The sequence below is a fragment of the Dermacentor silvarum genome, chromosome 4, assembly GCF_013339745.2.
Source record: "Dermacentor silvarum isolate Dsil-2018 chromosome 4, BIME_Dsil_1.4, whole genome shotgun sequence".
Lineage (NCBI taxonomy): Eukaryota > Metazoa > Arthropoda > Arachnida > Ixodida > Ixodidae > Dermacentor > Dermacentor silvarum.
Window position 1 is genome coordinate 4657769 of NC_051157.2, and position 16485 is coordinate 4674253.

At 51.4% G+C, this 16485-nt stretch overlaps 1 protein-coding gene across 1 annotated transcript in view; it reads left to right on the forward strand.

The window, feature by feature from the left end:
- The window catches only part of LOC119449347 (Bardet-Biedl syndrome 7 protein homolog), a 153975-nt gene that overhangs the window by 54656 nt on the left and 82834 nt on the right, over positions 1-16485 (forward strand). The window contains exons 6-9 of the mRNA XM_037712511.2: positions 834-906; positions 2182-2248; positions 2306-2355; positions 2408-2538. Coding sequence (XP_037568439.1) covers positions 834-906; positions 2182-2248; positions 2306-2355; positions 2408-2538 — 321 coding nt within the window. The remainder of the gene's footprint in view (positions 1-833; positions 907-2181; positions 2249-2305; positions 2356-2407; positions 2539-16485) is intronic.

Consider the following 16485-nt stretch of genomic DNA (forward strand, 5'->3'; position numbering starts at 1 on the left):
TCTTGCGTAATGCTTTGTTTAATTTATTCTTTTTGTATTTTTTGATTAACCTGTGGCGCTTGTCCCAGAGATTTAAGAGATGGGAGTCAACATAGGGGTGATCTTCATCTCTTCCTATTTCCTTAGTGGTCTTTTTGTACACAGATTTGATATCTTCTACCCAAGTATCTAAGTCACCCCCTGGGTCTCTCTGTAATAGTTGTGCTCGCATATCGTCCCATTTAGTAATCTTTGTTTTACTAAATGTTCTGTTTTCGGTTCGTCCTTTTTTCACTATAAGCTCGAGAGGCGTTTATCCGCGCATTGCCGTCTGCTCAGTGGCTGCTCAAATCACGGCATACGACGTGCATGCGTCCTAACATGTCACACATCGCTGCGACGTATCGTGTACCAATCTCTGTCCCTGCTGTTAATCAGGCAGCTAAGCTCGGAACTGTATTCGGCTGTACAAGGAATACAGTTCCTGCCTGTGTACGCTATATTGTCTGTGTGCTACGCGTACATTCGGCAGTGCTGCAAACGACTTGGGAGGTATGTTATAGTTGTATTTTATTGTTGTATATTGCTGTATCGACTTCACGTATCAGCTGCGCGTCATAGTTCGTGATAACTGTTTTCACCTTCTTCGTCCTGTACAATAATGCTGCTAAGCAAGCCTCGTAGAACAAAGCGAAAATGTGAAGCTCAAGTAATTATAAACAAAATAGGGATGATTGAATACCAGTTTGTAGAAAACATAGACTGTAATAAACACTGTCCTCTATCCCCTCAAATAAACTTAACTTTAGTTAAAGAAAGGTCTTTCTGGTGTACTTTCTTATTCTTCTTTGCAGGATTCTCAATGTCAGATCGAGATTGAAGTGTCTGGCCCTGCTACAGCACTGACTCTTTACCAAGGAGATGGAGGTGAGAGAACAGCAGAGCGCGACACACTTGCGAGGTAGATGTGGCTACATACTTTGCCTTGCTGTCAACTACTCTCATCATCAACTCATCTCATCTCACCTACTCATCATCATCAACTACTCTCAAAAGCGTACGAACAACGCTGCATCTGCTCCAATTGAAGAAGCTCGCTCTTAAATGTTTCACTTAGCTTTGATCTGAACTTTGTGGGCATTCAAGGTGTCAGGAATTACAGGAAGAATATCTTAGCCAATATATATAAGGGTTCCACAGCTGGCCTAATTCTTCACAAGTAAAATGAAAAAAAATATAATACCGACAAAAAAGAGGACCAGGCACGGAGACACAGTCTCTCCAATGATATTTAGAGAATGCTTGGAAGAAATATTTGCTAAGAATAATCTCTGAGCGAGTTGGTCAAAATTCCAAATGCAAAAAAGAGCGCAAAAATTCGGACACGGACAAAATAAGACACCGAACAATACAATGCTTTAGACTGGGAAAGACTAGATTTGAGGGTCCATGAGTAAAGTCTCAGCAGCCTGCGGTTTGTGGAGGACATTGTCCTGTTCAGCAAAGCTGAAGATTACTTGTAACAAATTATTGAGGACGTTAGCTGACAAGTGAAGTGTTACAGTAGGTCTGAAGATTAAATTGCCGAGGACAGAGGTAATGTTCAACCGCCTAGTAAGAAAACCAGAGTTCATCTTTCGCAGTCAGGCTGCGGAATCTCTGCAAGAGGTCCTTCATCTAGGTCTGTCAATCAGAGTACACCCGGATCATGTGTAGCAAAGGCACAGAATTCTGCTGGAACATGGGTTGAAGGGCATAAGGCAAGCATTACCAAGTCATTGCTTACCGCAATTCTTGCAAAATGCACAATCATTGATTCTGCCGGTACCAACATATGTGGCAGAAACATTTTTATTGCAGGTTAACAAAGAAGCTCGAGAATAAGTTAAGGAGTGCGCAATGAGCGATTAAACGAAAGATGTCAAGCACAAAGTCAGGAAGACTGCGGTGCGATTTAGAGAGTAAACGGGGGTACTCGATATGAGATTAAAAGCAGTTGAGCAGACAACTAGTGGTCTGTTAGAGTTACAGAAAGGCTTCCATGGGAAGGAAACCGCTGTAGCAGAGAATTAGATGGTATGATGAAGCGCAAAATGCGGTAATAGATCTGGTCCTGCAGTGTACAGGACGGGGATGGTTAGGACAATAGTGACGATTACCATGACAGTGGTGGTGGTTCACAATCGGGCATGGTCCTCACAGGGCCAACAGGGAAGGACGTTGTGTACGGCACCAGTGATGGCAAAATCGGCCTCCTTTCGATCGACAAGTAAGTGATGGCCTATCTTTGCTCTCGTGTCTCTATAGACTGCGTTGCAATACGCAGGCCTTCTCAAGCTCCAGTCTGGGAGATCGAAAATCCCAACGGAGGTGGAAGTGAGTATGACAGCTGCCCTACTTCGTTATATGCTAATTTCTGTTCCCGTAGGTGTCACTTGTCTCGGCTCTTACGACATGACGGGCGACGGGGTTCTGGACCTTCTTGCCGGAAGAAATGATGGTCAGGTGGAAATATACTCCTTCAACGACCTGGGTGAACCAGTGCTGCGTTTCGCATACGTAACTATAACCTCTACTTTCTGCTCAACGCTCAAACACGCGACAATATACACAACAGACACAGAATCACATGGAATTACTTAAGACAAAAATTTAATGCCTCGGGGACCCTGAGGAGGGAAAGGTAAGAGGAAATGCGGGGGCGAAATTGGAGAGAGGGAAATAAAGGGGGGAAAGCAGCATTAGTTTGTAATCGTAAAATGCGTATGAATGACAAGAACTGAGACGGCGAATACAACGCAACAAAAAGCGGTGATTAAGTAAGCGATGAAATTTCAGAATATCACCAATCGCACTGGCCTCATACAGACGAAGAGGGAGAACCAGACAAACAAAAGCTGATGTCAAGGCAGCTACGAGAGCTCGGCAATGTCCGGGTGGAGGTCCGAGTTGCGGCGACGAGTTTAGCTCATGTAGTCAGGTGCGCCTTATATTTGGGCTGTTCCACTCGTCTAATGAGTGCGTGCGTGACAGGGCTGCCTAACAGCGTCTGTCCTGGAGAGTTGCATTCGAAACAAGCTTCTTGATGTGACGCTCAAGCAACCTTGTGTGCGTAGTCATTTATAATGATTCTAATATGGTCAGCTAACCATTGAAAATAATTTTCAGGCATCTTTCTTCGCTGGACAATTTAGTACGCCAACTTGTGGTGAGATTCCCGTAGGAGAACCAACTGCATAAACTGTAAAGACAGTTTGTAGCCGGAAAACGTGGCCTATTTACCAGAGCTTTCTGTATCAGTCAAGTGAAGTGCACCATACAAAACCATGAGTTTGGTGGTCGAAGACACCGTGAAATGAGATGTATTGAATTTTACTGCTGTTCCTTTCGTCGGAATAACCATAGCCCTGCCAGAACTGGTCGATGTAGGCGAGCCATTAGTATAGATGTGCGTTTGCTTGCTGTAGTTTTCGCATAAGTGGAGTAAATTAATTATTATAGTGCAGGCGGTGGCAGGTCAGACTTTTGCTCAAGTTATGAGATTGTAAGATGTAGTTAAGGATAGCGCAAACATGACAGAAACAACGGCGTGGTCGCAGATTCGTACCCTGATGTAAGCGTGCACGTACGATGCCCACAGACAGAGTGTCGTGCGGGGCCCATTTACAGCAACATTAGCGCAATGGTTGGAACGGGTCAGGGCCAAGTACATGACTTGTGCACGCATTGTCTAAACGGCAATGTGCTCTTGAGCAATGACAATAGTTTCCGTCATTGACACGCTGTGCTGTAAGTAATGGCATATTTTATGGACTTATGGCTTGGATACTCTAATCAGCGGTGGCAAGATAGATATCTACAAAGAAACATAACAAGCAATATTTTTAGTCAAGAGCTGAATCAAAAAAATTGGAGGACGCTTAAGCTTCGCCTTTAAGAGTGGAACACGATAGCATTCAAAGAGCTCTGACTATGCCCGACCTGCGGATCGAAGAACCCAAGCAGCGAGCACGAGTGCACGCCCAAGTGCCGGATCTGCGGCGAGGCGCACCCCACGGCCGACCGAATGTGCAAGGCAAAATACAAGTTGCCGCACACAGTGAAGCAGAGAAGGTGGCGGGCGAGCAGAAAGGGAACGCATATTGGAAGAAGGAAAGACGACCCCTCAGCGGACCCTATCACCATCGGGGTACAGTATGGCGGAGGGAAAAGGCCAAAGTCGCTCGAGATCCCGATCCCTCTCGCCGATAAGAAGACGTAGCCGAAGTCGTAACAGACGTAAGAGCAGAAGTCTAAGCCGGAGTCGGAGTGGAAGCCGCAACCGGAACCGAAATCGCCCTCTGCCAGACGGTGTGCGAGCCACACACGGCGAGACACAGACAGGGCCGCGCAAAGTTACCTGGTCCGACATAGTCGCGGGGAGAAATGGATACTCTGTAGAGAGCACCCCCGCCACTGGCAGCACGAGGGGAGCCCCCGACCCCCTCCTGGCGGCGAGGATGGAGAAAATGGAACGAGAGAATAAGAAACATCGAGAAGAGCTGGGCAGGGCCAGAAAGCAGAACGAACAATCAGCCAGGAAAATCGACGAGCTACAGCAGACGCTGGACGAAATCTTAAAAAACACTGAGAAGATCCTCTCATGAGAGGATCTCCTCCTTCACCTCCCGCGAGGCCGCCGAGCGAGGTGATGCGACCGCGACAGAAGGCGAAATAGGGGAGATGGACACCTGTTGCGGCGAAGAAGCGCCGGCGATGGCGGGCTCCAAGCGCAAGGGCACGAGCGATGCGCCACCTACGGAAGACGCTGTGGACCACGCACAAGCACCGAAGAGACCCAGATCAGGAGCCAGAAAGATACACGCGATAGAAGAGATGGTGAACAAACTGACGGACAAGACGGAGCGAATGTTTGACGTGCTCCTGACAAGGCTGAACGAATCCGACGCGGGACGGAACGCGCAGTACGCAGTGGTCAACACCCAACTCGCCGCCATGAATAAGCGAATCGAAGATCTGGAACGCGGAGATGATGCAGCTGCAGCAACAGCAACATCACTACCACCTGCCCGGAAGGGCCGAGGTACCGTCACCACAAGCGGTAAATGTACCGGCCATCCTCACCAGCGGCAACAACGCCAACACCACCCGCACCGGGGAAGGAGGGACGCACGGACAGTTGTGTCCCCCCAACACCTCTGCATAACAATCATGGCTGTGTCCCGCAAGTCCGACAACAGACGCATAGTCTGGCAGTGGAACTGCAGGGGGTTCAAAAACAAAAAAGCAACAATGGTGCAATACATGAAAACGCTTTCGAATAACAAACCTCCTGTCGTGATTGCCTTGCAAGAACATTTCGACCGGGCCCAGCTCCCGAGCTATGTTACGTGTTGTACCCCCTACGAATGCATGGGGAGGGACGTCAGGGTGTGCACCCTGGTTAAGCGCGGGACGGCCTTCATCGAACACAAACTCGTGCTCCACGAAGAGTCGGACATAGACCACGTCCTGATCGAAGTCGTGCCGAGTAGTGGAAGAAAGAAGACCGGCCTCTTCGTGCTCAACGTATATAGCTCCCCCTCGCAAAGAAACCGCACTCACACTTTCGACGCCCTCTTTCGCGAAGCGATGTCCAAGGCCGCCTCCAATCCCTTGCTGATATGTGGAGACTTCAACGCGCCGCACACGCAATGGGGATACAGAGCCGACTCGCCGAAAGGGAAGAGGCTAGCCGGACTGATGGACTAGCTCGGCCTGACTGTACTCAACGAACCGGCTTCGCACACCAGGATCGGACAGGGAGTGTGCCGCGACACATCCCCCGACCTCTCCGTCTGGTCGGGCGCGGACGTGGTCACTTGGTCGAACTCTTTCGAGGACCTGGGGAGTGACCACAGAATTCTGTGTGTGACCGTGGGAAAGAATAAAAGCGAGGAGGACGTCTGCCGAAAGGCAGGAATTGTGGATTGGGATAGATTCCGGAAAAATGGAGAACGAGACAAGAAGGAGGGCCCGATTGAAGACATCAGCGAATGGTGCAGAGAACTACTCGCGGACGTAGCGAAAGCCACCGATGAGATTGAATGGACGGACTGGCGACAAGAATCCCCCAAAGAAGGAGGAGACAGATCCCGCGGAGCTGGGGACGACGACGCTCCCCAACCGTCCAGAGTGGACAGCCGGCTGGCACATCTCGTTGCGGCCAAGAAATCCATGCAACGGAGAGCGAGTAAGCAAAACTCAACAGGAAGATACGCAAGAAGATCGCCCAAATCAACCGGGAGATCGAGACGCATTGCGGCCGCCTGTGCGAGCAAGAATGACAGGAGCTGTGTGACACGATGAACGGCAACATGAGCGCGGGACGCACCTGGAAGATTCTCAGGCACCTGCTCGACTGGAAGGGAAGAGTCACCCCGAGTACCGCGGGGCTCCCAACGAGGAGCTGGATGCGGACTTTTCCGTGCAGGAGATTAGAGCGGTCCTTCAGCTATTGAAGACCAAATCGGCGCCCGGTCCTGACAGCATTACCAACAAAATCCTGAGGAACCTGAACAACGACGCCATCGAGAAGCTCTGCGAGTACATCAACTCGAACTGGAAGGAGAGCCGAATTCCGCAAGAGTGGAAGTCCGCGGACGTTATACTCATACCGAAGCCGGGCAAACCGCTAGAGGTCTGACACATGAGTCCGATCTCCCTCACGTCCTGCGTCGGGAAAGTGATGGAGCATGCCTGCCTCAACAGGGTGACGACGCTCCTCGAGAAGCAGGACGCCTTCGGCACCCACATCATTGGTTTCTGTAAGGGACTTTCGACGCAGGACGCCATGCTGCAGATCAAGGAACAGGTCGTGAACGCTCCGAGCACTCACGTGCGCGCCTTGCTCGGGCTAGACCTCAAGAGCGCCTTCGACACTGTGAAGCGCATAGCCATATTGGACAAGATCAGCTGACTCGATCTCGGGGCGAGGTTCCACCGATATGTCAGCAGTTTTTGGGCGCGAGGCGACGGTCAAGATCGACGGGGCCACGCCACGAACGGTCCGAATGGGCGGTGCGGGAACGCCGCAGGGCTTCGTACTCTCCCCCATGCTTTTCAACCTCGTCATGATCGGCCTGCCGGAGCATCTCGACGCGATAGAGGGCATCAATCACAGGATCTACGCAGATGACGTGACAGTGTGGACCACGGAGAACACGAGCATCGGCGAAATGCAAGACCGGCTGTAGCGGGCCGTCCGGGAGGTGGAGCGGCATCTTGAAGACACGGGACTCGTCTGCTCACCCGACAAGTCAGAGATCCTACTCCACAGACCGCGCAAGAAAGGACCCCTCCCGCAGGGCGTGCTCGACGCCCGTCGTTTGGGCGTCCACGTCATGACGAGGGAGGGGACCCGAATACCGACGGTGTCCAAGTTGCGAGTGCTCGGCCTGTGGCTGGAAGAGAACGGTGCCAACCGTGAGCTGGTTCCCGACTGCAAAAGAAAGTAGCCGCCGCAACGCACCTCGTGCGGCGGGTCGCGAACAAGAGGAATAGAATGAAGGAACACAACGTGTCGAGGCTGATACAGGCGTACGCGCTGAGCCATATATCGTACGTCGTCGCGTATGCCGACTAGAACAGGAGCGAAACCGACAAGCTGAACGCGGTGATCCGCAGGGTGTTCAAGACCGCCCTGGGGGTGCCCCAGTACATGCCAACCCACAGGCTCCTCGAGCTGGGCGTACACAACACGCTCGAGGAGGTCGCCGAGGCGCAGAGAATAGCGCAGCTGGAGAGGCTGTCGGGCACCAAAACGGGAAGACGAATCCTCGACCTGCTCGGGATTTGATATTATGAGGCGCCGGGACTGAAGGAAACACTGCTACCGGACGTCAGGGACGCCATACAGACGGAAAACATGCCGAAGAACATGCACCCGGCGCATGACGTGCAAAGACGTAAACGAAGGGCGGTAGCAATCCTCCAGGAGCACGTAAGACGGGAAGGCGTCCTCTTCGTCGATGCAGCCAGGAACACGCGGCCTGCCGGTAACGTTGATGGCGACGAGGGACGACGACCACCACCGCCACTACAACGAAATGTGCGAGACGAACCGGGGATGCCAACACCACCATCGCTACTACTACGACGACAAAAACGGCAGCAGCAACAGTGGCAACATCAACGACACGGCCGGCCAACGGCGGCGGAGCCCGCCTTCTCCATGGCGGTCGTAGATACGAAGGGAAGGATCCGAGTCACGGCATCAGTGAGGCTGCCGTCGGCCGAAGCAGCGGAGGAGATGGCCATAGCCCTCACGGTACTCCATGGACGTACGGAGGATAACCAAGTCATAAGCGACTACAAATCAGTGATCCGGAACTACACCAAAGGTTGGGTGTCCGCGGATGTGGCGCGCATACTCAACGCCAGAGCCGGGGACTTCGTGTCCGACACGATTACGAACAAGTCCCTCAAATGGTTCCCCGCGCACGTCGGGGAGCTTGGCACTAAAAAAATGTCACAGTTTCGCCCTAAGGGCGAAGCAATGAATGCGATAGCAACACAGCAATGTCATACGAAGTAAGGTGAGCGGCTTTGGTAGCAATATGAATTGTAGTAAACATGAGCTGATTAAGTAAGCAGGTGTGCTGCGGCGTAAGTAGACCGACATGAAGAGAGACTCGATGACCACGAGAAGGCGCGTGTGAAGCGGTGGTGTTGATGAGAAGCGCTTCCCGTGGGCAGCGCGTGCGAAGGGACACACCTGTAGCACTGCACTGCCGATCCGGGCAGCATTGCATGTGTAGCGTGCGTTGGAAAATGTGGCCCGACTATTACTAACTGAATGAACAAGCGTGGTGTGAGCGCGCAAAAACAAACATGAATAGATCACACTGAATGACTGAAGACAACGACTGTCAAAACGCTGGCAGCAAGCGCATACGCCGCAGCGGGCGAAGGTACGTGCGGTCTATCGCTTCAACGGAAACTGAGCGGCGAATGCACAGCGCATAAAGGTCAGAGCCGTGTGGAGATAAGAGACGGTGCGGGCGAGCGACGAGCGCGGTTGTTGGCAGAGTAGAAGTGCGCCCCCCCCTCCCCCCCCCCCCCCCCCCCGCTCCCTCCGGTGCTGGCTTTCCTCTTCCTTGCTTGCGCGTGGGAGATTGAGTGCGTTCGCTCTCCGTGATAGCGCGCGTCCCCGCACGCTTCCGCTCGGGCATACGGCGCGCGGCGAAGATTTTATCTATACGGAGCCTCACGGCGACGGCGACGACGACGGCGATGGCGACGCCGACGGCAGAAATCCGGTTGAAGTGTCCATATAATTGCTATCGCATTAAAGACAACAGCCGCGACAACAACAATACTAACGGCTGAAAACACACCGGCATCCCGCCCAACCACAACGAGCGTGCCCATCTCGTCGCGAGGCAGCTTACCCGCCGCGACGCGATCATCCAGAGGGCAGCCGCTGTTGTTGTGCGGGACCCCAGCGGAGGAGTTACCAACACAACTCAAATCGCAGCGGACGGAGCTGGGGGCCACGGGGACGCCGACCGCGATATCGAGGAGTTTCCGGCCTCGTACCGAGTGGTTCTTGAACACTACAAGAAAGAACGTATGAAATATCCACAACCCCAAGGGAGGCTGGACAGGCCGCAGGCAGTCGACCTGAGGCGGTTGCAGATGGGCACTTTCACCAACCCCTACCACCTGCACTGCCTATGGCCCACGCAGCACCCGTCGCCCGGCTGCCCGTGGTGCGAGCACGAACGGGCTGATATGGCCCATATACTTTGGGAATGCCAAAGCCATGAGGAAGAAGGACCAAGAGGAAGGGGGAAGACAATAGCAGGACCCTCTGAAGCGGGGCTCCTCGCTGAGAGATGGCAAGGCGCCCTCCTCAGCGAAGGCACCCGAGGACCAGGAGTGGGCCGTCCAACGGGCCAGGGCCATTGCCGAGGATCTCGAAAGATTTTTCTCCGACGATGGACACCTGGCAGCCTAGCCCAGGGCACCAACAGCCATAAGCGTTGGACAAATAAAGTTTATTATCCTATCCTATCAAAGAGCTCTGAATGCTTGTCAGGCTTCCCGGCAACTGCAGCTTTTTTTCTCCGCCTGCGCCTCTACGCGCCGTTGTTTGTATGGACCAATATACATGCTGGAAAAGGGGTTTGTGTATGAGTTTCCTCGTAACAGAATTATGCTTTCTCGCACATTCAAATTACAATATGACGCTATCATGTCAGTAGGTTGGGGTTAAGTCATACTTTACGATTGTTCTGACGAATTTTACTTTGGGAAATTGAATTTTGTTTACTAATGTCTTGCGCCACGCGGAGGGTCTGCGCCGTCGGGGTGGTTCGGGATGATTTTCTCCGCCACCGACGCCGGCGCGCCCACGCCGACACTTACGCCGACGCCGGATTTTCTGCGACACGGGGCCCTTAACGGTTAAAAACTAACCAATCCTTCCCCTACCGGAAAATGGGGGTAAGCGAAGCTTGTCATGGATGCGCATAAACTAACCATGATGCGACAGCTGCGACCGAGAGAACGACGTCACTGACAGTAGTCCGCCGTTGTCGCTTGCATTCGATGTCTCGAGTTTGCTCGGTGGCGTGGTTAGCAGCATTCGCCAGGCATTGCCGCTTGAGATTCTTCGAAACTTAATTGCTTCAAAATTAGGTCGGCCCGTTAGGTAAGACAATATTTGGCTCATGCCCCTTAAAGCAATGACTCATGCACCCGTAAATGCTGCTTCCCATTACGACGACAGAAGAGAGAGAGAGAATAAAACATTTATTATAGAAAATTATTAGCCGTTTTGTGGTCGGACCTCCTAGTCCGGAAGACCATCGGCTTTTGCCGCCGTCCGGGCTCGGTTGACCAGGGCTTGTTGCTGTTCTGGGTCCGAGCTGGACAGGGTCACCTCCCACTCGACTGTCGTCGGATTATGCTTGGCCGATATTTGCGGATTCTGTTGGCACGCCCAGACCATGTGGTATAACGTGGCCGTCTGGGGGCAGAATTTGCATTGCGGATATTATGTCATAGAATCTATCTTTGATAATACATAAGGATTTGGAAAGGACAATGTTTGTAAGCGTCTCCATGCTACCTGCGTTGCCATATCTAATTTGGGATCAGGCGGGGGTAAAGTGCGTCTACTCAGCCGGAGGTGTTGTAGGATCTCAGAATATGAAAGAAGGGGCTGAGTATCGTCCTGGTCAGTGAGAAGTTGTGCTGTGGAGGAATCGGCGGAGCCCCGGTGCAGAAGTTCTCGGGCAGAGGCATGAGCAATCTCATTGCCTCGAACTCCCGCGTGCCCTGGTACCCACAGCAGCTGTTTCCACTGACCCTCTTGACGACTGGCCGCAGCCTGTTGCAGTATTGAGTGTGCGAGGTGGCCGACTTGACCTCTTGCGAAATTGCGATACGCTGCCTGAGAATCCGTGAGGACAAAGGTGGCTCTTGGATTACGCATGGCTAAGGCGACGGCAGAAAAGTGAAATTCTACGCTGGAATGATTAGCGGCAACGCAGCCTGCTGTGGAAGCAGACGACGACGACGAACGCGGGAACAGTGGCACGAGCACGTGCCGAGCCCGAGTGCAAACCAAGGGGCGCTAACGAGCCAGCTGCGGAAGACGACGACACTTGAGCCAATGCTGATGATGATAGTTTTTTGCGTACACGGACGCCACTGAAATATGTGCCTTATAGCCAGCTTTGCTTGAAAAGGAGGTGTGGCATTTTATTATTTTTTTTATTTCGTTCAACAAAGCTAGTGGTCACAGTGAATGCTACTCATGGAGCGATTGCTCATGATACCGCTCCATTGTGGTTCCCACTTCGTGGAGCTTGAAGCTTGGCTCGAGCGACGTGGTTGGAGTTCGGAGCCACCCAGTTAGATGTTCGTCCGTAAGAGTGACACGCTGTATTGAATTCACTGATTTCACTTTTCAGAAGAGGGCCTCAGAGCAGTAGGTGGATCAAATATTGGCAGAAGTTTCTGGTCCGCATGCTTGACGTGGGGTTGCCTTGCTTCTGGCACCTGCCGGCCGAATTCAGTAGTATCCGTAGATCGTATGACCATTGTCAGTCCTTCGTCTTCTTGGAGCTCCAGGTTCTCCACTTCAAATGCTCCAACATCACCGACAAAGCTTTCCAGCGTTCAAGTGTCGCCGCTTAACACATTGCCCATGAAAGGATTGGTTAGTAGCTCGAAACATGGCAATGAGTTCTTTGATATTGTTAGCACATGAAAGGAGCTAGTTTATTGATAAGCCAGGCAGAGTTAGTCGCGACGGCCTTGATCAGCTGAGTGCCTGTCAAGATTCAGCTAGCCAGTCACACGTTGTCTTTCTCCTCTTCCCACGTCTTGGATGCCCCACATCCTGTTGAGGCCTAAACCTTGAACGCCCGTAAGAGTGTTACATTTCCCTCCGCGCAGACGAAGCGCGCCGGGCAAGTCAAACAGGCTGTCGATAGTTGAAGGGCGACATGCGTCAGTTCAGTGTTTGATGACTGTCGGCCATTTGATGTGAGGCGTGCTATGCGGTAGGCCAATTCGCTTACACGATCCGTGATAACACAGGGTCCAACATAGTGGGCCAGTAGCTTTTCCCATAACCCACGTTTTCTGATTGGTTTCCACAGCCACACTAAGTCACCAGGGTCATATATCACGTGTCGGCGTCGGCAGGCATAGCGTGCCTTCCAGCGGTCCTGTGCAACAAGAGTGCGCAAAGAAGCAAGTCGTCGGGTCTCTTCAGCAAGACAGACGGTCTCCGATATACAAAGATTATCGTGGCTTGAAAACGGGAAGATTACGTCTAATGTATACCGAGTCGGACGAGCATAAAGAAGAAAGAAGGAACTGTAGCCCATAGTTTCGCGCTGTGAGGTATTGAATGCGTACGGAATGAAAGGTAGCACGCTGTCCCAGTTCATATGATCGGACGCGACATGCATGGACAGCGTGTTAGTAAGAGTTCAGTTGGTACATTCCGTAAAGTCATTTGTTTGTGGATGATACGGGGTGGAATGTCGAAAACTTGAAGCACATAGGCGAAACATCTCTTCAACCACTACGGTAGTAAACTTGCGCCCACGATCGCTGATGATAACTCTGGGAGTTCCATGTCGGAGAATGACGAAACGCAGCAGAAAAATACACACTTCTGTTGCAGTAGCTGAGGGAGTAGCAGCTGTCTCACAGTAGCGTGTCAAGTGATCGGTCCACACGACAATCCAGCGATTCCCATCAGATGACCGCGGGAAAGGACCGAGAAGGTCGATGCCTACTTGCTCGAAAGGAGTGCGTGGAGCTGGCACTGGATGTAGCAGACCAGGAGGAGCGCTCGTTGGAAGCTTGTGACGTTGACACTCGTTGCAGCCGGACACGTACTGGTCCATCGTCTGGCGTATTTTAGGCCAATAGAACCTTCCTTGAACACGGTAGAGCGTTTTCGCAGATACCAAATGACCAGATGTTGGATCGTCATGCATAGCGCGCAAGATGAAAGCACAGAGACTCTCCGGGACCACCAGGAGATATTGTGGGCCTGTAGTAGAATAGTTCTTTTTGTACAGTACTCCATCACGAACGCAAAAACAAGTGGATGGTGCTGATTTCCTTGTAGTAGTGAGCAGTGGCTCTAAAGTTGTGTATTTTTGCTGCTCGATCTTGCAGGTATTAATATCAGGAAAACCTGGCTCCAACGATGCGATATAGCGATCGAAGTTGTCCGCGTCGCAGTCCATCGTCGGAAGCGGCAGGCGCGAGAGGCAGTCAGCGTCGGCCACTTTTATAAGAAACGATAAAATCATACTCCTGTAAACGAAGTGTCGAACGTGCAAGCCGACCTGGTGGATGACGGAGATTAACCAGCCAGCAGAGAGAATGATGGTGTGTCACCACGGTGAAGGGGCGCCCGTACAGGTATGACCGAAAGCGCTCTACTGCGAAAATCACTGCAAGACATTCTTGCTCAGCGACTGCCCTCGGACTTGCTTAAGGAGCGATCGGCAACGACGTGTTCTTTGGTGTCGACGCGTTGAATAAGGATAGCGCCAACTCCAATGCCACTAGCGTCTGTCTGAACTTCTGTGGGAGTCGCAGGGTCGAAGTGTCGGTGAATAGGATGGGACGCCAGAATAAACTTCAGCTCAATAAAAATGGCCTCGCATTCAGGGGTCCATTCAAAGGGAAAACCCTTCTGAAGAAGGCATGTCATCAGATACGCGTTGTTGGCCAATCCACGAATAAACCGGCGGAAGTACGAGCAAAGGCCCAGGAAACTGCGTAGCTTTTCTACTGACCGAGGTTGTTAGAAGGCTTTGACAGCAGAAGTCTTCACTGGAACGGGTCATATACTGTCCTGATTCATTAGGTGGCCCAGAACCAGTGTTTACGCTCTCCAAAATGGCATTCCTTCGAGTTGAGCACCAAACCCGCTTTTCCCAAGCAGTCTAGCAAAAGATTGAGACGTGCGTTGTGCTCACGGAACGTGCGCCCGAAAATCACTACATCATCTAGGTAGCCCATGCACACTTCCCTCGTCAAACCAGGCAGGATGTTGCCCAAAAGTTGCAGGCGCATTACACAGCCCGAACGGCATCACACTAAATTCATTAAGTCTGTCTTGTGTTACAAGTGCCGTTTTTTCCTTATCTGTCTTGTGCATAGGAATCTGCCAGCACCCCGAACACAAGTCGACAGACGAAAACTACATCAATACTTCTTTTTGGGCGAGTTGGTACATCTTGAAACTTTGGGCAACAGGGCAAACAGACGACCACACGAAGGGAGACACGTACACACAAGCGCTGACTAACAACTGGTTTTATTGGCAAGGATAGCGCACCTTATATATGCCAGGTTGAAGCAACGGAAAGGGGAAAAAACATAACAAGGGTAAACTCGTGCCATCAACGCAAGCGCAAACAACCAACCAAGCGCAACAAGACGCAAACAATTATTTTTATTTCCAATCTGAAACCCCGATAGCCGCATCGAGAAGATCAAATTCAGCATCAAAGAGAGCAAGGGAAGGGGTGCTGAAGCACTTGCTGCCGAACTTCCTAATGTGGTAGGCTTCTAAACTGATACGCGTGGTCGTGTCACTGCTCTTTCCTAGAATCTTTGTCTCTTTTAACCGGGCCTCACAATCAGTACACATGCTAACGTGCGCAACTATATGTGCGTACTTGTCAACTCATTTTTTAAGTTTTTGAGCGTGTTCCCCTAAACGGACATTGACGCAGCGACCAGTTTCGCCCACGTAAACCTTCCCACATTACATGGGAATGCAATAACCCACTCCAGTGGAACATTTGACGAACGGCGATTGGTGGTTCTTCTGGCATCCACGTTTACTGGTGTTGCAGATACGTGGGCACAACTGTCCCAGCTTATTTGGGGCAGAAAAACAGATTGGCACGCCGTGCCTACTTGCCACCTTTTTTAGATTGTGGGAAAGTTTATGTATGTAAGGGACCACCTCAGGTCTATGTGCCTTCCGGTGATCCTCCGCTGTTTTACTTCCCGTTCCACGCTTGAATTTTTGAAGGAGGGTTTCAGAAACGGCGGTCAAGCCCGAGACAGGGAACCCTGCAGCCAAAAGACGGCTTACCTGATTATTAAAACTAGGCGTCATCTGATGTGGGCACGATTTTTGGAGAGCCGATTCCCCACACGTGACCGCTATTCCTCTCTTAATTGTCTTGGAATGTGCCGAGTCATAGGGCAGCAGTTCCTTCTTAGCCCATGGGTAGTATCCCCAGCAAACGTGTTCTTCACAGAACGTGATTTTAAGGTCTAAAAACTGTAAAATGGAAGAATCCGGGAGCTTATGGGTGAAACGCAACCCTCGTCCATGTTTGCTAAAAGAATATAAAACTTCACCTACAATAGAGGAGTAGGTGGAGGAGGGCTGCTTTTTCAAAAGCACTAAAAAATCGTCAACATACCTAAAGGTTTTTAAAACCGGCCCCCCATTAAACACCTGTTCTAGTGCATCGTCCACCTTGGCCAGAAAAATATCACAAAGAATAGGGCCTACGCAAGACCCTATGCAGATGCCATCGCGCTGCAAAAACGGTTGATCGTCAAATACAATAAAAGTAGAGTTCAGGTAAAACTGTAATAAAGACATAAAATTGTCAGTGGACACACCGACGGTGTTCTGGAAGGATACGTCACCGTTATCTTCAATGCTCTCTTTGACACACACTAACAATTGACCGCTGCCTTCTTGAAGGTGTTGACTGCCTGCGTAAGTTTGCTCCCAAAGCCTCGGACTCGCACCAATGTACATTGTTGAATGACGTAGTATCTTTTTTTTAAGAGTAACAACCTGATGCTCACGCAAGCTGATAAGGAGGGGGGGGGGGGGGGGGGGGGGTTCGCTGTTTTACCCAAGGGTATTTACAATGAAAAGGCGTTGGCAGCGGTTAATAAGAACGTCGTCCCCGTAAGGAAATGTGAAGTGCGCGTTAAAACCCA